This window comes from Bombus vancouverensis, chromosome 7 (assembly GCF_051014615.1).
Source record: "Bombus vancouverensis nearcticus chromosome 7, iyBomVanc1_principal, whole genome shotgun sequence".
In the NCBI taxonomy this organism is placed as follows: Eukaryota; Metazoa; Arthropoda; class Insecta; order Hymenoptera; family Apidae; genus Bombus; species Bombus vancouverensis.
In genome coordinates, this window is record NC_134917.1 from 14,661,348 (window position 1) to 14,686,122 (window position 24,775).

Below are 24,775 nucleotides of genomic sequence, written 5' to 3' on the forward strand. Positions count from 1 at the left end.
TGTTATCAATATAATACAACGTTAAATCAAAGATTAAATGATTTAGAAGTAACTAGCGACAACATGGAACAGCGCACCAGCTTAAGTTTTCAACGTATCTCGGAACAACTGAAACTTTTACACAGTGAATTGACTAATGAACAAAGTAAGCATAATAAAGTACTTGGTGATTGGTACATAGAATTAAATGATCTAAAAGCTTTCGTAACAAAAGAGAACGTACACATAAATAACATATGGCAAGAACAACAGCAATCAATTCACGATCTTAAATTAGAATTAGAAATGAGGTGTAAGAATTCGAAGGAATTAGTGGATCAACAAAAATATATAATTGAGAAAATAAAAAATTTAGAAGAAGAAATAGAGCGGCAATCAGAAACCTCAACTAGCCAGAAAAGTAATATTAAAGGGTTGAAGTTTCAAATGAAAGAAAATCTAAAGTATCTGGAGGAATTGATTACGGATAATTCAAAATTAAATATTCCGGAATTCGTCGAGTGTCCATGTAAACAGGAATGTTTTGAACAATATTCAACTAATGGTCGTCTTTTATGGAGAATTGACCGTTATAAAGAAAAAATGACCGAAGCAAAAGAAAATGACTGCGTTCTTTATAGTCCAAAATTTTTAAATAAAGAATATGGATATACTTTGAGAATGAAGCTATTTCTAAATGGTATAGGACAGTGGAAAGATCGACATATTATCGGATGCCTACAAGTTGAAACCGGAAAATGGGATCCATTGTTGGATTGGCCTTGTGTCCTTAGAGCAACAGCTACATTGAGAAATCAAGAAAATCCAGCAAACGATATAAAAAAAATTGTTAAAGCTATAGGGCAAGATAAATCGAATTCTGAAGACATGAATAAAGAAGCTGGGATCTATATGTTTATCCCGCATACAACTTTAACTCGATATTCTGGATATGTTAAAGACAATGCATTGTTTTTAGATATTCAAGTGAAAGATATAAAAACTAGTATCTCTACGCCATCTCTAACGTCATAAATAGCCGCAATATTAAAGCAAATTATTAATATAAATATTGAAGAAAATGCGCATATCTATGACTTTTACAATGTAGTTATCCTTAAACAACAGTAAAAGTAGATTTTGTATGTCTTACAGAAATTTAATCATTTGTTTATAGTTGGGCATACACGTCGTATATTATCTAGACTACACAATTGGTGGTACATGGTGGATAATGATCTTATACTTGGTGCAAGTTGGTGCTGTATTCGCAGTGCGCGGACGTCCACATAGTGGTGAAGCGGTAGTAGCCGAGTTGTTTCCTCCAACTGGTCGATGTCTCAGACACTGGGCTGGTCCTCTTCTCTCATTCACGTGGAACGTTATACTGCCTGTTATTCTTATGGTATGTTTCTATCAAAATATTTATACCTTAAAAAAAAGGTAGTAATATCGTAAGCAAGTTATTGATTTAAATCCAATAGGTACTTAGCATTACAGCATTTAAAAATGCTGGATTTCGAGAACTTTATTCTTACCGACGTACCGCTAGAGAGTACTGGACAGTTTGGGCAAAACAACTCGGAGCTACAATTCAATTAGTACCAATATTGACGATACCGGCAGTGGCGATTATACAAACATGTCGATACTTGAACAACGGTCCACCCGATATTTTTGATGTGAGAATTCGATACAATTTTAACAAACTAGTATAATAATTATTAAATAATATTTTTTACTTTCCATTTTAACATACTAATATACATTTGACATCAATTTTTGTTTGTGCTAACATTAGAACAATCAAGTGGAAGTTAATATAAATCACTGTGAACAATGTAATGGTGTAAGTTTTCTAATCGTGTATATGTCTTACATCCACTGTTCTCATACATAGAAAGAAATTTTTATTTTGAACTTATTTATAATTAATATATGTGATTTTCAAAAAATTTTAATTTCACAGAGAATTCAATTATTGTATCGACCATCTTTGGAGCCTGATGACCCACGAGATGCGCAAACGCATACTGGAAACGATATGAGTACCAGCATTCACGGCAATGGTATCGTACATACAACGACAGAAGTACCATTTGAAGATCCACCGCCAAAATATACACCTCCTCCGAGTTACACTACAGCAACGGGAGCGAGAATAGCAAAGATGTTGCGGCAAAGTTTTCGAAGAAGTGTACGTCGAATAGCGAACGTGCTCGGTGAGAGCAGTACTCCGAGACAGAGACCGGCGCTACAACCTCCACCTCCTGATTACGCCACTGTACTTGTAGAAATGAATCAAAGTAGGCAAACCCAAGATGTAACAATTCATATAACTGAAGCAAGAAACGAAAACATCAATTCAAACACTCAAAGTAATGCTACCGAAAGACATAGACCTAATACGATAGATAGATCAACAAGAATTGGTGTGGTAGAACGCTCGATAGAAAGAACGCATTCGACGCTCGAAAGACCTCGTCGACCTTGTATGACTTCATCGAGCAGTTCGAATTTAACTGCGGCCGATGTGGCTAATTTACTTCGTAGTAGCATTAGGAGAGGGACTACGCGAACTCAACAGTCCCTGCGTAGGAGTTTCTGCCAAGACGAATCAACGGTAGCAGCGTCCGTTGAAAATCTAGTCGAGGCTGCAGCGCCGATCGGAGAAGAATCCTTGGTCCTTCCAAAGGACGTGTCTCTAGTCTCTAATGAACAGGCTAACAGTAATAGCGACGATAAAAAGACTGCCGAAGAAACGGATGATTCCGTTTCTGTGATATAGACTATATCTTTCTTTTGAGCATATAAGAAGAATAATCTGATGGTTATTTAATTTCTGCTGCATAGTGTTACGGTGATTTATTCCTTGTTTAACTTGTATTCAATATTCATTTTCACAAGCTATTCTACGAAAGATAAACAAGTTGCTGATGATTTCATCGATCAATGATCGAAAAAATAATTTTATCTCTCAGACTGAATTCAGTATTTTCTAATCTTGTCACACTTGACAAATAAGTGCATAATCTCATCACTTTAATTACCGTGACAATTGTATAACGCGCAAATGAAAATTGGATAGCTATAAGCAGTGAAACATATAGTAAACTCGTTTTGTTACTTACTACAATAGACATCGATTTTATATTGTATATGTTGAACTTCATTGAGGTTCAGTTTGCTTTCAATCAGTCTATTTTAGCATTTTGGCATTTTCAATCGAGACTGTGTAACTAAAATATTTATGTAATATATACTACTGTAACATTTTAGTAGTTTTATGATATTAGTGTACATACTATTTTAACGAATCATAAATTCGCTTATTAAGCATTTTCTTCATTAACCATGATGGTTGTTTAATGTTACAATAATATAATCCGTCCAACATTCATCAAAGCCTATGTATTAGTTTTTGTGCAATGGTTAAAAAATATATACGACGTATTCTTTTATTTTAAAATATTGCAAAAAAATCGTGGAGAAAACATGTACTGCAATTGAAATTATTTATCAGAGAGTATATACATAAAATGAATAATCATTGAACTAATTGGATAAAAAAGAGCGGAGAACTCCAATATTATTTACATAATTATGTAGCATATATATATATATATATGTATATATATACATATATATATGTGTGTGTGTGTGTGTGTATTTTACCGTACAAATATTCTAATATTTCATACGTGTAATTGCTATACCTGATATTATGGACCATAATAAAATTTTTATGTTCTTTTTTAAATTTATAGTGCTTCTATGACATCTAATTTAATAATAATAAGATTTAAACAACGTTCATACTTTAAATGTTGCATAATTGCAGAAATAGATATTAATATAATTGATCAAAGCAACAAAGTACAAAGCATTTTAACGATACTCATTTTACTTTTTTAATAACTCTTGTAAATCGTACATTAAGTTTTTTATTAGATACCATTCAAATAATATAGATTCTACAATACATTCGTACTTACACTTAAGCAAACACAATGTAACTTTGTTACAGAAAGCGGTCTTTGAGTTTTAAACGTATACAAAACTAAATAAACTATATATATTACAATCTCGTTATTACATCAATTCTAAAACGGATGTCTTACATCTTTCTCAATTATGTTAATTATCAAGAAAATGATTCATTTTAATGCACGTTTACAAAATATTGTGCTAAGAATCGTTTTGAAGCGATAAATAATAGTCTTTGCTATGTATTCAATTAGTATATTAGAAGAAACGGGCAAACTTTTTTACTGATGACTGTGACATTGACAGAATACTATACTAGCTAATTGGATCTCGTAATATTTAATACTTTATAAATAATTAAAGATGAACAGATTAATAAACATCTCGAGCAAACGGTACAATATATGTGGAGGTTCTTTACTACTTCATTTCTGAAATGTTCGTTTGCCCATTCCTTTATGACTTTATCGTTATATTATTTGTTAAATATCGTAGTTTGCTAATTTTATAAGTATTAATTCAAAGCAGTAGATGTAAGAACAGCGACTCCCCTCTCATAAAAACTGTGAGGATCTTGACTAGGAGCAATGTTTAAATCAACGGTAAATAATAATTCAGTACGTGTGCTGTTAAGATAAACCGGTAAAGACAATTTGCCCTTTCGTACATCATCGGTGGTAGATCGTATCCACCTCAACATGGTAACTGGTAAATCGGTCATTATAGTTGAAGTCAAATACAACTGATTATCTTTACATTGCGCTCCTTGCAATTTAAGACCGGTTACAGCAAACGAACAATCGTCCGTTGCAATATTATCACTGTCTCCTATAGTTACGTCGAGTTGCAGTTCTTCCAGTGACCAACTGTTTGCTTGCGCTATGCACTGTCTCGTTGCTGTAATATATGCTTCGGGATTCAATAATCCACCAAGCCAAACAGGGAAACTCTAAAAGAAATATGGTTATAGGAAATGTGAATAATTAACTACGTAAATAAGTTTAATTAAACAAACCTTAATTTCTTTAGCTCCGCCTTGAGATACTAATCGTGAAACTTCTTGCAATTGTGATACTCTATGACTAAAGTCTGTTATCCATTGTATTACTGTGCATCCTCTTGGTACCGTGTATCGTCTCCAACCACCTGGTAGAATGCCTTTCACTAATTCTGACAACATAGTTCTGTGATAATTGGTTTGCTTCTTTTTACCCTATAAAGAAAACACAACATTTATATTTATTAGATCATACTAAAAGTTCTCAATTTTTTAACTGTTTACTTTAGAAGAATATATTTCATGGAAATTTAATGTTTCATTTTCAAATGAAAGCTATCATGTTTAATGTGCTTCTCAAATCAAATGATATCAAATGATATTAAAAATAAAGTATTGAGTATCAAGAGATCGCTCTTTCCTAACAACAATATCAATATAAATTAAAAAAATACCTGACAGATTAAAACAACGTCTTCTAAATCATGGATCACATCTTGCAGCAATTTAGCACCGCTATTAACCTCTCTCTCAAAATACCTGTAGAGAGGATCCTTTATATTTTCTACAGTTCTTTTCAGTGTCGGTAAATTTTTTGGAAGTAATTGTAACCATGTTGATGCTGAATTGTGTAACGTTCTCATCCATGATGGTCGGCCATCAGCTTCCGCTTCTCTAGGTGTATCTAACGATTCTTCGTTAGAATACGCTAATTCATCTTCGTCTTCTAATTGTTGCATTTTTAATAATTTAGATACCAAGTCTGTGCCTCTGGTCGTGAGCAGTACTTTTTCCGCATTATTTGGTAACCCAAGCCACGAGGGCGTTTGCCTATCAGATAATGATTCAATCCATTTAAGGAAATGATCACGTCTGGTACCATCTGGCATAGTAATATGTCGTTGACCTCCTTGCAAACCGTCAATGTTAGCAACGAGCGCAAAATCGGCTTCAAAGGATCGCGGAGTGAAAAGTTTCCGAAGGAACGATGCAAGAAGACGTTGGTCAAAATCGTTATCAATTTTACCACCGTATATGCATTGAGATAGCAGTGTCACTAGAGCGTCCCAAGGTACTTTCTCCGGTGGTAAGTTAGTTCTGCCCATAGCAGTAGCCTCTATCCATGTATCCAGAGTGTCACAAGCTACTCGTAGGTCGCTCTCATTGAATTCGTAATGTTTAGCCCATCCTAACGGGGCATAACGAAGACGTTCTTGAACGATAGCATGGAACCATGCTAGTAAGAAATAAAGACGGGCTCTTTCGTTAGGTACTTTCATCATTCTTGATGCTGGTACCGTACTGAAAGTTCGTAATAGATTTGCTCTAATTCCAGGAGGTGGTTCGAAGACAAATATTCTGCCAGCTCTAAGTAAATTAACTGGTACTTTTGGATTGATCTCCATGGTTAAGAATAATCTAAAACTGGCATGTGGTTGTAAACTGTGCAATTTCTTTTCAAGTTGTACTAACCACTGTGGTGCTAAATGAACATTTTTCAATAATACCCATCTACCAGCTTTAACAGCCATGTTTATCGCTCTATCTGCTTGATTAAATCCTTCTGCAGATCCAATTGCGATACTAGCTATTTGTTTGCCTGATTCAGCTGCCAAATCATCCACTCGGCCAGAGGCATCGAAACCTGGTACTGAACAAAGCAACGCAGGTACATTAGCTTTCAATTCATTCTCAACTACAGAAGCAAAATCAAGTTCTACTTCTGCAGCTGCCATGAATGATTCTCCCAGAGCGGAAGTTACTACTAAAGATGCAGCAGCTATCACACGATCTGGTCGGAATGCTTGAATTATCAATAATTGATGCATAGCTGTTCCAGTTGGCGTCAATGGCTTTTCTTCGTCCCAAAGCTTCGGCACACACGTCTCAGGCGTTGGTGATTGTAACCACGTATTGAATTCTCCATTTTCTTGAATTTTCTCGCGCAATTTTTTAAAAGCTGGTAGTCTAAGACTCAAGCGCATCATAGCTTCTTGTTGTTCTGAACTTAAATTAGGCATTATAGGATCTCGTATATTTAACACACCTTCTTTTCCACGTAAGAAAAATGTAAATTCACTATCGTAAGTGGATTCTGTGGCAATACCTTTCAGATGAATTCTACATAATAACAATGCAAATGTTAATCTATCCGTATGCAACATTCCGCGAGCAACGCGTTCGTAACAAGCAGAAAATAAATCGCTTGTAATAACCGATAGTCTTTGTGTATAATCTGATATATTACACAATCTTGGATTTTGAGATAAAACAGATGTGAAGACATCTAAGAACATTTTCAAAGAATACTGGTATAAGAAGTGCACTTGATTCAAACTGTCCATCGTGAAATACATATTTGAACAAGCTTGAGACAAAGGCATGTACTGTTGAGAAACTGTTTCAATTTCTGCTATTACTTTATCTGTCTCTTCGACTTTTTTACTAATATCAGCCGCTTCCTGTTTCAAAGTTTCAAGGGTAGTTATCACAGAATCATCATCAAGGATTTTTCCTTTAGCATCGTTCAATGCTTGCAATAAAGATTTCTCAAGCTGCCTCAGCCGCAAATGGAATTCACCTTGTAATTTTAATAAATCAGATCTCTTCTCATCAATGTCCGGACGTTCGGCTTTCAAAACTTGATTTAAGCACTGACTTTGCAACGAACTTCTAGTAACGGTGAAGTTTACAAAGGTAACACGAGAACAAATGTCAGGTGGAAATTCTACAGTTGGGTCTCTCGTTGATAAAAAGATTACGAAAGATGGTGAAAGATCGATATCTTGATCCCCAAGGGTGATTAATACACGCCCACCTGTTCTTCTTAATTCTCTATTTAGAACAGGATTTAGTATAGGATCATAATTTTCGACATCCTGTACTAACAAAGGATTACCAAAGCGTAATGCACTCTCTAAATTCTTTCTAAACGAGTCATCCAAGAAACTTGTTTTCGTAATCTTTCGATCTTTAAATTCGTTCATTATAAATTCTGTTGCTTGTCCAGATGGATCGATAATTAATGGATATCTATTGAATCGCTTTAACATAATAGCATTTTCAGTACACAGATCATCCGTTGGTAAAGCATTAGCTTGCCACCTTAAACGTTCATCAGGATTTGAAAGGTATTCTGTTCTCGCTATATCCGGTCGGAACTGTAGGTTTGCATGTTGTAAATGTTGACACCAAGTACTGAACAAATTTTGTCGGTACTAAAATATATCAAGGGTTATATATGTCAGTATTCTATATAGAAAAACATATACGATAACTTAATAGTTAAATACTTACATGTTGATCAAAATATCCAGCATATGCTAGGAAAGCAGATGACAAGAGTACATCTCCAATAATTGTAGACATTTGACTCTTAAATGTTTCGCTAGTTGCTTCCCAACGTTCTCTTTCAATCACTAACGATTTTAATAAAGCGATAGAACGATCTACTTTAGCTTGTACGCTTTCTAAGTCGGCTTTAATAGCTTGCGCCTGAGAAATAAGCTGAGCATATTCTTCCTTATACGACGCTATGCTTTGTTCCAACTGAGCAATCAAATTTTTTACTTCTTCACCCTTCTGCTTATTTGTTTCAGCCTGTCGTTCTAACGAATGAAGTTCATCTCTTAAAGGTTCTACTCGTTTCAACATGTCTGCATATTCGATCTAAAATTTTTAAATCATATGTTTTTAATAATGATTTCTTTTTTGAGAAACGAAATCTATGTCGAATATCTCCTTTTAAATATTCACCTGTGCAGTAGCCCATTTAACGAGAGGTCCGCAAGCCATACTGGCTCGGTTAACTTTTTCAAAATTATAGTCAGGATTACTTAAATAACGACTCTTCATTTTCTCTCTTACTTCATCCCTAAATAAATGTATAAAAAAATTCTTTAAATTTCTTAATTCAATAATTTGATAACGATTTTTAACAATTTCAAGTTTAGTATACTATATTATACACATAATTTTGGTTAGTAACAAAGTTGCCAATTATCGTTCACATGCTCTAAGTATCAATTGTGCTTTGTGATTTGTCCAACATTTGTTTAGATTTGAGATCAGCAAGCACAAAGATTAGTTGTAGATACATACAACAAATATTAGTATTACACATTTCAGACATTCTTATATTATTCATCATCTTCTTCTTATTATAAACTTCTATTTGATGAATCTTTTAGAAAATATTTGTATCAACGAACCGTGTTCGCTGATCCCTACATCAAAGAATTATACCATTTGTAAAGGTAAACAAACAATGAAAGCATGCTTACGTAATATCCTCAGTACTGAAATTAGAGACAATAGTATTGATAAAATTGTCCCTCATGATGACAGCGCGGATAGATTTCCAATCACTGGCATTTTCACCGAGCAATAAGCAGATAGACTCCAGTGCAACCTTCACGATCGCCGGCGGATTCGCCATGGACCGAACTTCGACTAAATGTTGTTTCTTTATCGATTTCACCGCTATACGAAAAACGAAACGATTTTATATAGTACAAAGAAAATAAAGTGCAGGCATGTGCAATTAGAACAGTTATGACGATGTTACGTGAAGAAAGCTCCGCAGCAGACTGCACATCGTTTTAAATCACCTATAGACAGTTAGAGATAAAAAACACGATACATTTTATTTACAGTAACACAGTATTTACGTATCATGTCACGTCCTTATAATTGTTGCTAGAAAATATTTAAAAATTCATATATTGAAAATTAAAGTAAAATAATCTGTCTAGAAGTAATTAATTTAGAAGTTTCTTTCTACTTATAAGAACGTATGCTATACGTAGGTGAGTATATTGTATTCAGCCAAAAGTCATAACATATACATATACATATGTCAAGCGGTTATAGAATTATATGTATTTGCCTCGGTAAATGCCCACGCGAGATTGAACATTCAGCAGATCCAGAATCATTTCTTACGTGATGTTTTCTGTGTTGAAGTTGACGATGGTCGGTATAAAACTATCCTTCATAATAATAGCACGAATCTGTTTCCAATCGGTAGCATTTTCCTCAAGTAACAAGCATATAGATTCTAAAGCTACCTTTACGATGTTTGGAGGATTTGCCATTGATCGAATTTCGACAAGATACTGCCGTTTAATCCCCTTGACAGCTACACTCATTGCAAACGTTTGAACACAATGCGCGTCACATGTTTCAGGTATTCAAAATAAAATACGGATGAACATCGATTACAGTTATGTATCAGAAGTATAACAACCGTTTGTACTCATTGCGCCGATTAAAACTAGAATATAAATAATACATACCGTTTTGTGCATCAATAACAGCTGGTTCAACTTGTGCTAAGTCGGCCATGACATCATCTCGTTTTTGGTCAATAGCAACAGTTTGTATTGCTAATTGTTGTTGAATTTCTTGACTTTGCACCTTCTTCTTTTCTGCTTCTTGCTGATCCTTAACCATTTGTCGTAATTTTGCATTTGCAGCTTCATTTTTTGCATGCAATTCCTATATACAAGATATACGTGAGAAAAAGCTGTAAAAGATATTTTTTTTTCATTTCATTATCTTACCTGAGATTTTATAGCTAAACTTTTTTGCATTTCTTCTACTTGTTCTACTGTTTCTGCTATTTTGCTTAAACCAACGTTTAAATGCAATTGTTGCTCCTCTAAATCACTTCTCTTCTCTTGATACAACTTTACGAAATGATGTATAAAGTCTAAGTAATGACGAGGTGTAATAGCCATTGTCCTACCACTTCGTTTCGCGAGCCTAGCATTAGCTTTATGTAATGTTTGGTGCACATAAACGCAAGCATTTATTACAGCATCTCTATGAGAAGGCTGTGATGGTATTAAAGAACAAACTGAAGGGAAGAAATCTGGATACTTCCACATAGGTCTTTCCAAATCTACACGACTGGTAAACTCTTTGCCAACTTGGAAAAGTGCGTTATCTGACCAATCACCAAACCAATTTAACACACATCTATTGAACAATGCAGGTGACGTCGCAGCTCTATCTTTAAGACCATCGGTACTGGGGTTCATCGTAAATACTACATGTAAATTCTTCATAACTTGACCAGTAAACCATTTATACAATTCTTCGTTAGAATCTAACATGAGACCTTCGCGTTGTGCTCCCTCCTTACATTGAGTCATAAGTGTCGTATACTCATCACCTTCGAATAAGCCAGGTACTTCTCCGTTTGCAAGCAACGTATTCATACGTTCAAGAAAGCCAGAATCTAAAACGTTCGATTCATCAAGAATAAATGCTATTTTCTCATCTTTACAACCAGATCGTCTTAACACTTGACGCAGATCTTCGTCAAAATCTTCTCCGGTATATTTATTATGAACCTTTGATATAAAATATCAATACGTTAAATAAATTGTAAATGAATAATTCTAACAGTTTATAGATAAATACCTTTATTTGAAAAATGGATAAACCATTCATCCAAGCAACGAACCTAGACAGAGTTGTCTTACCAGCACCAGAGACACCAATAAGTAATAAGTGTCCCTGAGGCTGACGGAAAATTCTGTCGATTCGTAAAACATGTTCAAGAACTTCGTCAAAAAGTACCAAAGGAACATCTAATTCCTCTTCATAAAATACTTTCAATCTTGCTCTAACATAGTCTCGTAATTCTTGTCTATTAACTGGCACATAATCTTTAGATAACCAATTACTATATAATATAGGCCTGGCTAATGCTTTCTCCTTATCGACACCCATAAAATGTTTCATGGCGACAGTATCTATGTTTTTGTTGGTCCAAGCTCTTTCGGAATCTTCTACTAATCTATCTTGGAATAAACGAAGAGCCTCGTGTGCCCATAAGCGTACTAGACCTTCAACCGATAAATTATCGAGGGGCCTAATAGCTTCACAGATTCCGCGTACCCAACGTGTCATTTCACGCGGAGAGTAAACGTAATGTGGTTGCATGTCTTGTGTAAATCTTTCTTGTGAAGCTAGATAAAACTCTACCATTGCATTCGTTAAAGGTTCTGCGTAACCTCGTAAAGAGGGTGTTAACCTGTAATAATAAATTGTAGAGTGAAAGAGCTATTCATTACTTCATTCCAGCAATTTTAAGATGATCATTCGTTATCGTTATTATTACCTAAGCATAGCCCGTGTAAATGTACCATAAATTTGTTTTAAAGATGTTTCTCCCGGGTAATCGACGTATATAACTGGAACATGTCGTAAGAACCTATGACTAAGCGGCTTTCTACCTGGATCTGTTGGAGGATTACACGCTCCGACAAATTGGATCCGTTCCAAAGTAACCCATGCTTGATCACTAGTTCGATAGAAACCCCTATGTTCTACCAACTGTCTGAGGAAGGAGATTACGCGTTGTGTTCCATAATTATCCATATCGGGTAAATTAATTTCATCGCAAAATAGAACCAGCCATTTGCCCAATTGTACTGGTGAAAGTACAACACCATTAGGTGTTTTGCGATATTCGCAATAATGATCAAAAGTTTTTAACAATAATTCAGGCGTAGTAGCGGAAGAAAAGTTTAATCCAACAACTTCCATATCAGGCAAAGCTCGTAAAGCAGAGAAGAGCGTCATGGTTTTACCAGAGCCAGGTGGTCCACAAAGCACTATAAAAATTATATACTCTATCATTATATGCTTCTAATTTTATAATAATTTTTATAAGTATAATATTACCTATTGGTTTATGTTCTGCCAACCATGTGTAAAGTAGACTCTCGTGCCTTACCGTATCTAAAGTAGGTACAACAATATCTGGGCTAGCAACTTTATGTGTTTCCACTTCAATCTGCGGAACTTTATTACTCCAAGGTAACCATTCACCATGAATGCTTACTTCAAAATCAATAATAGGAATGTTACTTTGAGTTGGTAGAGGTACAGTGGTAATAGATCTAACAAAATCTCCCAAATCAGATCTAACTTTTAGTTTCGCGTCACCTGCGAAACTCCACAGCAAGGCATATACCAAGCACTTCGGCATATAACGTTCTAGTTGTTCGCTTGGCAACGGAAAATCTGTATGTGAATGATTATACTGTAAAACATTGCGCACAGCTTGATTTAGCATAGAGAATAAAGAGCTTAATGCTCGCAGACGTGTAAAATCCATTATATGTTCTTGTTTCATGGCATACTCTAAACATCTCACTACTAATCCATCTGGAGCAAAATAACTTTGTAAAATGCTAGCAACTTCTCTTTGTACTGATAATGCAGGAGACATAGTATCGTCTTTTTCTGTTGCCTTTTTACTAAGATTATCTTCTTCTCCATCTTCGAGAGGAATGTTTCTTAAACGCAGCATGTAATTTTCAAATATCATCTCTGTAGAAAGTACGTCTTCAGAGAACCAAACCATGCCGCAACGAGAAACAGTAGCCAACGTGGCATACTTTAGATCTTGCACTTCAAACATAACTCTCACATTTGGAGGTAAACTTAAACGTTCACCGTTTGGTAGCGTAAGTAGTTTATTATCGTCGAGTACAGAATTCAGGTTTTCAACCCATTCTGGATCAACATCACCATCAAATATGATCCACTGTCGTTTATTGATCTCCCCTCTTACATTGTCTATAATTTTTCTAAGAATATGTGTGAAGAGGCCATCTGTCCATTCACGTGTATTTGGATCTAGTACACCATATAATGTTTCCTTGCTAATAGCTTTAGGATCGATTACATGTGCGACACCTTCTATTCCTTCGAATCTTTCTAAGGCTTTTAACAGTACTTTCCACGCTGTCGTTTTCCCAGAACCACTTGGACCAACCATCATTAAACCATGATTTAAGTTACAAATTTGATAAAGTTGCAGTACCTAAATAAAAAGATTTATAAAAGTAGTAATTATCAAAATAAGAAAAAGATTATAATCATGCGAATTTGTGAAGGATGTTATCTATGGAGTTGAAAAATGTTGACCATGCAATGCTATCCATGATTTAATTTTCGTCTCACCTTTTCTACCCAGGTCTCACCGACCATTTCCTAGGGAATGCATATGATAAAAAAAAATTCAAAAATTAGGAAGATATTATCTATCTTACATAACATGTTCTCAGAAGAAACAGTAGTTTTAACATTTTATGTATGCTATTTCTTTTTATTCTTTTTTTATGACAATGATAAGACTGAATATAATGAGAAGATGATTATTTATTGCTCTCTATATTATGATATGTATATTACCTTTTCCTGCCAAGCTCCTCCTTGTTCGTCACCTTCACCACATACTAAATACTCTTCCATGCATACCTTTCTAATCTGATCTTTCAATCCTATGAATACATATTTTATTTGTAGTACATAAAGGAAAATTAGCATATGTATAAGATATCAAAATGTGACTTTAAATGTAGTAATTACCTTTCATTTCAGCACGTGTGTAATTTACATTCGGAAATACATCGTTAAGTAAACTAAATAGTAATGGAATATCTTCAGCGACTAATTTTGGTACCATTGTTTCACAAACAGATTGAATAAGAATTTCTTGCTCTGGCAAATTTTCAGCGATCGAAGCCTCATCAATATTAGTTTCGCCACGATTCTGCATGCCTTCTTTAATTTTTTGAATTCGATCGCGTTTAACATTTCCAGCGGAAATAAGTACAGATTTAAGTGCCCGAAGACCAAAATCATAATGAGATTGATTGGAAAGTTGTTCATCGCATAGTCTAGTAACAATATCATAAGTTTAGTAAGAAAAAGAAGAAAGGTATATATACTTGAATGATATACCAGAATAAAAATCTCACTTAAAGAATGGTACGATCTTGCATGCTAGCTTTTCAGCAGATCTAAATCCTTGACTGAAAAGCATAACTTCAGCAATTAATTGCCTATCTGGAGTAGTCATAGCTAGTGATCTAAAGAGCTTCTTTAAATTATCAGGAAGATTTGATCGTCCAGCATAGCCTGGATTCATTGTAATAAAGATTGCCATATCTGTGGATACTTTAACTTGTTTCCCAACTAATTCTACACAGAGTGTTCCTTCTTTCTTCCCTTCCATCTGACTTTTTAATGCTTCCTGAATGGTTTGCACTTGCTGAGAGACAGCTGAAAGCATACGCTCTTCGAGACGATTAAATTCGTCGAAACAACCCCATGCTCCAACTTGACAAAGACCGACAAAGATACGACCCATAGCCTAAGAAATGCAATAAAACATCATTAAAATAACTTCTTAAAAGCTGTAGAACCATTGCTTTGATAATATTCTTTATTTACCTGAAAGTCGAATGTTTCATCGCAATTAAACACCAGTACAAATCTTCCGAGCTGATGACCGAGAGCTTTAACCGACTCAGTTTTTCCTGTCCCAGCTGGTCCAAATGGAGAACCTCCAAGACGAGCTTCTAAAGCCTGTGTCATTGTTAAATAACATCTGTCTGTCAAAGGTGTCTGTACTAATCTATCTTGTACTCCTAAATATTCGAAACCATAATAAAATTTCGCATTTGCCATATGTATCGTAAGTTGCTGTAAAACTTCAGTTTGCCTCGGATCAAAGTAGAATCTCATTTCACATAACCATTCAAATGCTTTGGGATTGGAAACTTTATTTGCAATTAATCTCCTTGTTACTGTGCGTTTATGTACAAATTCGTTAATTAAATGCTCTAACTTTTTCCGTCTTAACGCAGGCTGTTCTTGGAGAACAGAGTCTGCTAAGACATTTAATGTACCTTCAACTTGTAGTAACACTCTTTCTAAGGAATTCTTACTTGGATCGCTTTGCGACTCATGCAACGCGGCTTCAACATCTTCTGACCATAAAATCTGAGCTGCTAAAACTATAATCTGAGCCTGATAATTATCACACCATGTCATAAACGCTTGAGGGTTAATATTTCCATCTTTGAATTGTTTAATATCTTGTACTGCTCTTGCAAGACTCGATGCTAATGTAACTCTCATTTCTTTTTCTACAAGTGTCAACCATTCATTGATTTTTGGATGATCAATTGTAGATACAGGATTTTGGAAAAGTACTTCCTCTCCTTCGCGGGAAGCGATACCAGTAATAATAGTGTTATCTTCATTCAAGAGAATAGCTGCTACACCAGCAAACATCTTTTTGAAATGTTTTTGTAATCTAGCAATGTTTTTGCTATTACCAATAATTTCCAATAAATCCTCATCGCCCACAAAATAAAATCGCGGGAATGACGTTCGTTCTCTTTCAAGATATTCTCCTAAAGCTTTCTGTATTTTGCCTAGTAGATCAGCTAAACGTTCAAGTGCTCTTTGTACACCAGGAATGTTTAGAACATCCATTACCATGGGAGATTTAGATACCTTTTTCATTAAACCAAGGAACTCAGAACTAATGCTTTGGAAGCGTGATGTCTCAACAGGCAATAATGTTTTAATGTCAGCACTTCCTGAGAAAATTCCTTCCAGATAAACCCAACGTCGCTGAACATCTATCCATACATCAAATAATGCATTGATTCTATTCAATTTTTCTTCCCATGTTAATGCTTCTTCTTCAAATACTTTGTAATAAGGTGAAAGTTTCATAGCAGCCACAGAATTGATGTGTTCCTTAACTTTATTAAAAAGATCATCCCAACCACGAATTAATCTACATTTATTTTGATAATTGATTAAATCCAATTCATAAGTTTGCCAGGATTCTCGAACTTGTTTTAAGAATTCTTCTAGCGCCATTTCACCTTGAGCGACAAGAATGATATCTTTTACTATTCCTTCATTTTTTTGTAAGTTTACATCCCAAACTTGACCAAGAGTAAGTTCACTTAGTACCCAGTTTACTCGAAGTTGCTTTGTTAATTGTTTCCAATGTCTTTCTTTTAAGGCATCAGATTTTAATTCGAAAATTAACATGTTAACTTTGGTGTAACTTTGCAACATTTTTTTAACATATTCATATGAAGAATACTGTCTTAATCTAGCTGGTAGCTCTTTCAGTTGTGCCATCATTCCATCTAACTGTTGACGTAATTTTCTTGGTTGAACAGATAACCATGGCTTCTCTCGCGTATCATCGATTTGTGCCCATATTTTCGACAATTCAGACCAAACGCCTCTTAAATCTTGAAGCTCTTCAAATACTACTTGCATTCTATCTTCGCTAGTTGATACTGCTCCTGGTTCTTGCAATTCTAAAGCTTCTTTAGCCTTTGCTACGTTATCTCGTTCTTCTTTTAATCTAGCAAATTTGCTTTCAAACAATTGTAACTGTTGCAAAGCTTCATCTGGTCGTAAATGGCCCTCGACTGGTTTTCCTCTTTCCCAATCACTGAGGAAATCAGTAGTCCTTATTTCAACCGCTTTATCTTCCGCTACTATTTTCATCTGTAACGACGCAACTTGTGTCTGTATACTTGTGTCTTTTCTCTTGATTATTTCATTGAATGCACCCCATTCGCCTTCTATGTTGTCTACGTGCAACCATGAAGAAGGAAATTGGAACCTTTGACGTTCCAATATTCTTTGACCCTCGCGATATATATCGACTTGTTTCTCCCAGACTTTCATCTTACGTTTCAATGATTGAACATAAGTTATGAATCCCACAGCATCAGAAGTACTAGCAGCTTCAATGGATTGTTGTTCTAAATCGCTTCTAGATTTTGATACTTGTGCGTGGAAGCTTGCCATTTCATTGCCGAGAAGAGTGCCGAATTTTCCTAATGTTTCTTTGTGCCATGAGTCATATTTCAAAGATACTTTACTTTGTACTTTTGCAAAGTCAATAATAACAGGTCCAAATTCTCGTCTGGTATCTGATGTATCAAACGTAGCTCTGGTCTTTTTAATATCATTCAAACATTTCATCCATAAATTTATATTTTCTCCTAACTTTCCATATAAATTGTCTGGTTGTAAGTCCCAAAGTGCTTGATAACGTAACCATTGATCTACATAATCGGCAATATCTTTCATTTTAGATTCAACCGCTTCATAAGCTGCTTCCAAAGGTTGTTTCCCATTGGGTAACTTCGTAAGTAAATTTCTGTAAGTACCTGATTCAGGTTTATCTAAACCCACTTGATACCTCGAACTTTGAAGTCGAATTTGAGAAGTAACAATAGCTTGCCATGCAAATAATTGTTGCATTATTTGGAATCTTGCATCTTCAATGCTTGGATACAAGTACATTGTTTGATTTGTTATTCGAACTTCGTGTATCTGATTTTGAATTTTTGGATCGCCACCAGGTTTATGAGTGGGCTGAGAAGGTGCATCAGTATCCATACTTAAATCTACTTCTTTCTTTTGACCAGTAAGTGCATCAGTCCATGCTTTTATTCCCGCCTCTAATCTAGCTGCTAAATTCTTCTCTACTTCCTCATCAAGTCTAGATACCCAAATAGTTAGATTTGAATAATTTTTTAAAGATAATTCATCTACAGCTTTTTGAATTTTGGAAAGTATATCAGCAAATGTATTTGCTGAATATGGACATGTTTCGAGAGATCGGACATCAACATCTAATTGCTCTTCAACTACCACAAGATCTTCCACTTTTTCTTGGAATGAAACAACGGCATCGGAAAGACGTTGTACATATTGATCTAATTTATAACTTTCCCAAATTAGAGCAATTCCCTAAATTCAAAAATAAAAATGATTGTACTTAATAGTAAAATTTTACAATGTAATAACATAAATAAGACTTACTTCAGAAATAAGGGATAATACATCGTTACGCATTCCAGCAACCAAGGGAATTATACTGGCTTTATCTTCGATCTAGGAAAAAAAAATGAATTATGAAATACAATTTTAAAAACTTATATTGTAAATCATATCAATACAATTTTACGACATAAATTACCATTTACCATTCAATAATGTACAGACAAGAAGGCAAAACAAAAACAAAAGTTTTACATGTTCATAGCTTATGCTAAAAAATTATATGGCAATTTTCATTTCCGATTAACATGTTACAAAAACTGAGAAATATAAGATATTACTATATCAATTACAGGCAATTAAACTTTTTGAATATGCGGCCACTTAAAGTCTGCAAATTAATTATGATTACATAATGCAAATTTCAAGTACCACTTAGTAACACTTAGTAACACTTAGCCAACTGAATAGGAAGATCTCCCCTCTGTAAAGTACATCACGACGTGATCGAATGGGGAGATCTCCCTTTTGACTTTTGCAACGAGTTTTCTTTTCGTCTTCTTCTTTTTTTTTTTTTTTTGATACCAGTTATTGTTTACCTGGAATTGTTCCCAATTAATTGCGCTACTTTTTCTGCTTTTATAAAGTACAGTATATAATAAAATACATCAATTTGGTGGTGTTAAAATTAATTAGAAATGAAGTTATAATCGAACGATACCAATGTAAAAAAGATATTAAAATGCATTATGAATTTTTAATTTCACGTTCAAGTTGTGTTATTTATCTTTAATCATCTTTAATGTTTCTAATTTTACCTATATTGTTTTATACTTTTAATATATACTTTTAATTTGATATTTTGTATAAACAATATGTGAAATCGTTAAATGAAATCATTACCGCAAAATATAAGAGACCGCTTAAGTAATTTTTAGACTTCTTTGTTTTTTAAGTAGTGAATATTAATCCTCGATACTTAGAAAAATGCGCGATGGACAACGTATAAGTTGGCTTGTTCGAGCACAGTGAGAAACGTATAGTTTGCTATGGCGCGCGCGGTTGGCTAAGTGCTAAGAACATGGATCAGAAACAAAGGTTTCTTCACAATGGGTTTGAATGTTTTTGTAAAATGTTCGAAAGCCAACAAAATCAGAAACATTACGAAGAATAAAAAAATTAATATTGTAATCGAAAGTGAGAAAGCTTTAATTTTATGGGGTTCCCGCACATCCTATGATTCACCTACTCATACTTTTTTCACTAGTTTCTTCCATTTGTCACGTTACTAAAATAAAATCATATCATCTTGCAGTACACATTTTTCTACAAGAACTAAGCAGGCATACAATATAATTCGCAGATATAGGCAAAATGCATAATTCCTGAAAGCATCATATATGACTACCTTCAGTGCGGGGCAGTGGGGACTCCGATTGGTAAGCTAAAAATGTTGGACACTCAAGAAATTAAAAATATCAATATTACTAATATATAATTTTATCCTGGTTCTATTCCCTATCATTGTCTATCCTTTCATTTGTATTTTTAAAGTTTTATATTGTTCATATTATTAAAATAATAATTGCAATACAATTACGTTGCAATATTTCAATAAAATTTCTTTAAAATCATATATGAATTATAGCACTATAATTATAAATAATAAAATGAAACGAAGTATTACCTTTTCAAGTGTTCTTTCGTAGGTTCTGATACTCTCAATCAAGCTGATGGCAAAGGGATATAACTGATTAGCCTGATGTGCTCTATTCACAATTGGTAAAGGTACACGAAAGCCGAGATTCCTTAAATTTCTAACTTCCTTCGATAATGTAATAATCTCAGGAAGAAAATTCACTTTTAACTTTAATACATTGCCACGTCCGGTTCGTGATCGTACATTTTCTATTGTAAAAATCCTTCCAGTAACACCAAGATTTCTTTGTTGCACTTTACGTGCCCAATCATCAAAAATTTCCTGGGTTGACAATTTCATGCGAAAACTATCCCCATCAGCTTTCAATTTTTGACCTTCGATATGAGTTTCCCATCCTTTTCCTATGAAAGAAACATAAGTGAAAATCTAATGCGACTATATAAAATAATTTTAATATTTACCTAAGACATCTTCAACCCGTTTTAAATACATTGTAAGCTGATAATCTATTTGTTTAACCCAGATAATTGAGCCAGCAACAGGTGGTAAATCTCTAACCATACTCATTCTACAACATTTGCTTTGTGCATACTGAACCTAGATTGACAATGTAGCTATTAGTACAAATTAATAATCACAATTAAAAGATTTGAGTGCCATATTTTTATACCTTAAACTTTTCATGTAATGCTTCAATATCATCCTTTACCCTCTGTATCAGTTGCGTTTGATATTCTCTAATGGCGCCTCGAATATGCGGTCTTACGAAAAGTGCATTAAAACGTGAAAAAATTCTAAACATTTCATTTGCATTTTTCGCAGTACCTAATTGATCTCGAAGATGTGCAGTAATTCTTGCTTCAACTCTCTCAATACGTTCTTCGTATCTACGGACAGCAGCTTTCCATGATTCAACACCTTCCTTAGTAATATCAAGACAATCAATTTCTTTTACATTTTCGTATGCTAAATTTACTTCGCTAATGGCGTTTGCATCTGCTGCATCCAAAGCGAATTCAACTTTTACATTATCATTATCTGGATTCTCCATTGAAGCATTATTATTATTCTGACGAACGGTAGGTCTAAGTACACGAACAATTACTGTTCGGAGTTGTTCGTGTTGCCGACGGAAATTTCGCATTTGCTCCATTCTAGTTTGTAATTTTTTATGTGCTGGTAATACTCTCCATACCATTTTCATATGTTCATCGCGTTTTTTCTTAACAATATCTCTTAATAAACCAGTTAATTTTTCATATTCATCATCCCATGTATTAAACACTTCAAAACATTGTTCCATAACTTTTTCAAACTCATCAAATGGAATGTGCATTAATCTTCTTGTACCTAACACTTTAAGAAGCTGCTGTCCTAGATCTCTAGAAATAGCTTCTATCAACCTCAATACTCTTTGAACAGGATATTTAGTACTTCTAATTTTGCGTAAGTGCATAAATATTTGTTGAACGCTAGTTCTTATTCTTTCAAGCTCTGTAGCTGATAATAAATCATTTATTGGAAAATCTTTCATTAATGGATTGTAGTCATTGACAGTAGCCAAAGCTTGTTGTAGGCCAGTATCTATATCAAAACTAACTGTTGCATGAAATCGCTTTCCATGTTTAAGTATATCAAGTGTCAAAGTGATTTCTATACTCTCTCGTTTCTCCTGTATTCGGTGCAATGCTCTTTCCAAATTTAACCAGAAAGAAATTTCTTGCAGAGCAGTACCTGATTCTGGGTCACGATTTAATTTAGTAACCTATGAAAAAACAAAAAGATAAAGCATATATATATATATATACATATATATATATGTTGGGTTTACATTAGAATTAGAGTTAGGGGTGTGAAACGAATCTTCGTTCGGATTACACGTTGTCGTTATGCAATAGAGAAGACATTGACTAGTGCAAATACGATTATTATAGAATTGGACAAGTAGCCGTGGTAATTAGATACTCGAGAAACTAATGACAATGATCTTAGGTTCAATAACGAATCCGCGGTCAACGGGATGATAGATGAACATGCTTACAATATCTAAGTCGGACTCTTTGTTAAAACGTGGAATATCCACCGAGTGTACAGACACTAAGTAACTCGCTAATACGACCTCACGAGAGAGAATGACTTTCCGTTGCGATGATACTGCGGAGGAAAACTATGATGGGGTGTGTCTAAGGACACGAGATCATCGGATTCGTCGAGGATAGCCTTCGTTCAGAAGGCGAGGGAAATTGGCGTTGTTGCTAATTGGTCAATCTCCATATCGGTGGTTAGAAAAAGATGCTAGCCGCCCTCGAGGGAAAGTTGCTAGTGGGAGACGCCGTTCGTTGAAAAATAGGTCTCTCCTATCTTCCCGTAGTTGGGACAAAGACTGTTTGTCTGTTTGAAGGACTTTAGGTAACTAGATCTTAGTGTTTATAACGGCCCTCGGGCTAGCTGATCACGTACTGTGGAGACGCGTCGGCATCTGGTAATCATCATAACCGAGGAATAGGATCTGCATGTGACGAGTCACGGGACAGAAACCGTTGGAATGTTTACTGTCGCGTGCCGCTACAAATACTTCTTTTAAGGAGAGTTATAGAATTACTCCGTACCTTTGTTAGACAAAGCGTTCATCCCGTGACCGCGGCTACGTTCGGCGACTGGCTGTCGCCTCGAGCCCAAGCTCATTATCACAAATCTCGAACAAATACAGTCGGATCGAAAGACGACAATTGTTTAATTACGCCTATGATAGAATCTAGATTACGGTGTTAGGGGATTATCCCGAAGTTCCAAAGGGGAGGCTTCGATGTCCTTTCATCTCCGACATATATATAATTCATAAGACTTTTACCTTCTGAATTTCTTTAATCCATCTATTAACACCATTTTGTAATTGATTTAGAAATGTTGAATCTTCAACTTTGTCACCAAAATCAGCAACTTTGGGCTTACGATTTTCTTCTGCACATTGTTTAATTACTTGTGCCACAAGTGGATGAATTTGCAATGAAATTTCAGGAATATCTATGTTCTGTTGTAGATGCAATAAACCCATTTCAAGTTCTGCTATTTTCTTTTCAACAGATGGTGCCATTTTATCACCATCTCTGTCTGCACGGCCTGTTTCTTTTACATAACTTTTAAAATATGGTGCCATAGTTTTGCTTATTGCATGCAATGTTTCATATGGTGGTCCATCTGAGAATGTAACTAAACGCAGCTGTGAATGGATAGATTTATCAGCTTCAATCACAGCTGCACGTTTTGTTAAAACTAAGGAGGCCATTTTAGGACTAGTAAAATATATCTCATTTGAGATATAAAAGATAGTACTTTCTTTTTCTTCATCTCCTTCATTGTTATCTTCCTCTGAAAAGTAATAAATTAGTTGTGGCACATTTATAAAAAGAAAAGGGAGAATTTAATTGAATGGAAAGTCAATTTCCATTCTCAAAAAATAATGTAATCTAAAATAATAAGGGACCACACATTTCTTATTTTCACAAAGCATTATGTTACTTCATGACAGTAGATATATGATATATAATTGTAGTTACAATAGGTTGCACATGATGATTTAACTTCGTATTTTTTCTTTTTAACTCATTATAATTTAAATTATTTTAATCTTATATTAAATATGAAAATAAAAACATAATTAGTGTAAGAAAATATGTACCGGTATATATTTATGACATCTGGTATATACGAAATATTAACGAAAAAGAACATATCAATCCTATTACGTGTATTGATTATATTAACGTATGAGTCACGTTTATGAGAAATTTAAATGCATCAAACGACAAACTCCGCACTAATATTCAGGATACGTTTCCTGTCGCGGATTGATGTACCGTTGTATCGAAATACTGCAATGGAGGATATCATAAGAGGGCAGAGTGCAAAATTCTCAACAGTAAATTAATTAATTATTTATTGTAAATCAATCCACGTACCTTTACTGGAACTTCTTTGTATGTAAAGCGCCCACACTTGAGAATCGCTTAAGAATTTTCTTACACATTCTTGATTGCTCTTATCTTCTAGAGCAGAATTGAACGCGGGTGGTACCACATCTTCATCGGGTAGAAGGACCGTTACGACTTTCTTTAAATAATTAGCGAATGCTGAATATGATACAACTATAACAATTTGAGACTCCGGGGACGGTTCCCCGGTGCCGTCCAAGGAGTCACCCATCTTTCGTTAATCAATATCGCAAAATTTAAAAAATCTTGAGCGGGTGATCAGTCGATCCCCGCTCTAGGATGAACTGTCACACGAGTGATGACGAATATAGGAGGCATAGACTACGGCACGGAACTACCTATACGAACTGCAACGATTCCAACGATTCTCTAGTAATAACGCCATTTTCTCACTCCCTATTTTATCCAGCATTTTGGCCAGTTTTCATATTATTTCTACCAGCTGCTACCAACTTTTACCAAATCGTAATTACACAGTTTTGCATTATCTTTATGTCTCTTTTACTTATTATATTTCTG

General features: G+C 34.7%; 2 protein-coding genes across 7 annotated transcripts in view; one reads left to right on the forward strand and one right to left on the reverse strand.

Moving 5' to 3' along the window:
- bdg (sodium-dependent transporter bedraggled) overlaps positions 1–4,063 on the forward strand; it is a 19,959-nt gene extending 15,896 nt beyond the window's left edge. For 4 of the 5 annotated variants that reach the window (XM_076620100.1, XM_033330827.2, XM_076620101.1 and 1 more), the window contains 4 exons: positions 1,157–1,384; positions 1,464–1,661; positions 1,781–1,828; positions 1,949–4,063. In XM_076620100.1, the coding sequence (XP_076476215.1) occupies positions 1,157–1,384; positions 1,464–1,661; positions 1,781–1,828; positions 1,949–2,767 (1,293 nt within the window). In that variant the 3' untranslated portion in view covers positions 2,768–4,063. The remainder of the gene's footprint in view (positions 1–1,156; positions 1,385–1,463; positions 1,662–1,780; positions 1,829–1,948) is intronic. The other variant, XM_033330820.2, reaches the window with a different exon arrangement.
- Positions 3,908–24,614, reverse strand: Dhc64C (dynein heavy chain, cytoplasmic). Of its 2 annotated transcripts, none has more exons than XM_033330796.2 (21): positions 24,224–24,614; positions 23,116–23,633; positions 20,935–22,029; positions 20,726–20,861; positions 20,292–20,665; positions 18,647–18,718; positions 15,224–18,574; positions 14,749–15,143; positions 14,357–14,667; positions 14,180–14,268; positions 12,662–13,808; positions 12,096–12,591; positions 11,393–12,008; positions 10,528–11,322; positions 10,261–10,462; positions 9,247–9,445; positions 8,720–8,837; positions 8,261–8,632; positions 5,419–8,181; positions 4,982–5,179; positions 3,908–4,915 (listed from the first exon to the last, which is right to left on the reverse strand). In XM_033330796.2, exons 1-21 carry the CDS (start codon positions 24,465–24,467, stop codon positions 4,481–4,483), a joined length of 13,926 nt encoding a protein of 4,641 aa, XP_033186687.1. In that variant the 5' UTR covers positions 24,468–24,614; the 3' UTR covers positions 3,908–4,480. The 2 variants fall into 2 exon arrangements, with proteins under 2 accessions (XP_033186687.1, XP_076476213.1); XM_076620098.1 differs by lacking the exon at positions 9,247–9,445 and adding an exon at positions 9,908–10,103.
- Positions 24,615–24,775: the final 161 nt, after the last annotated feature.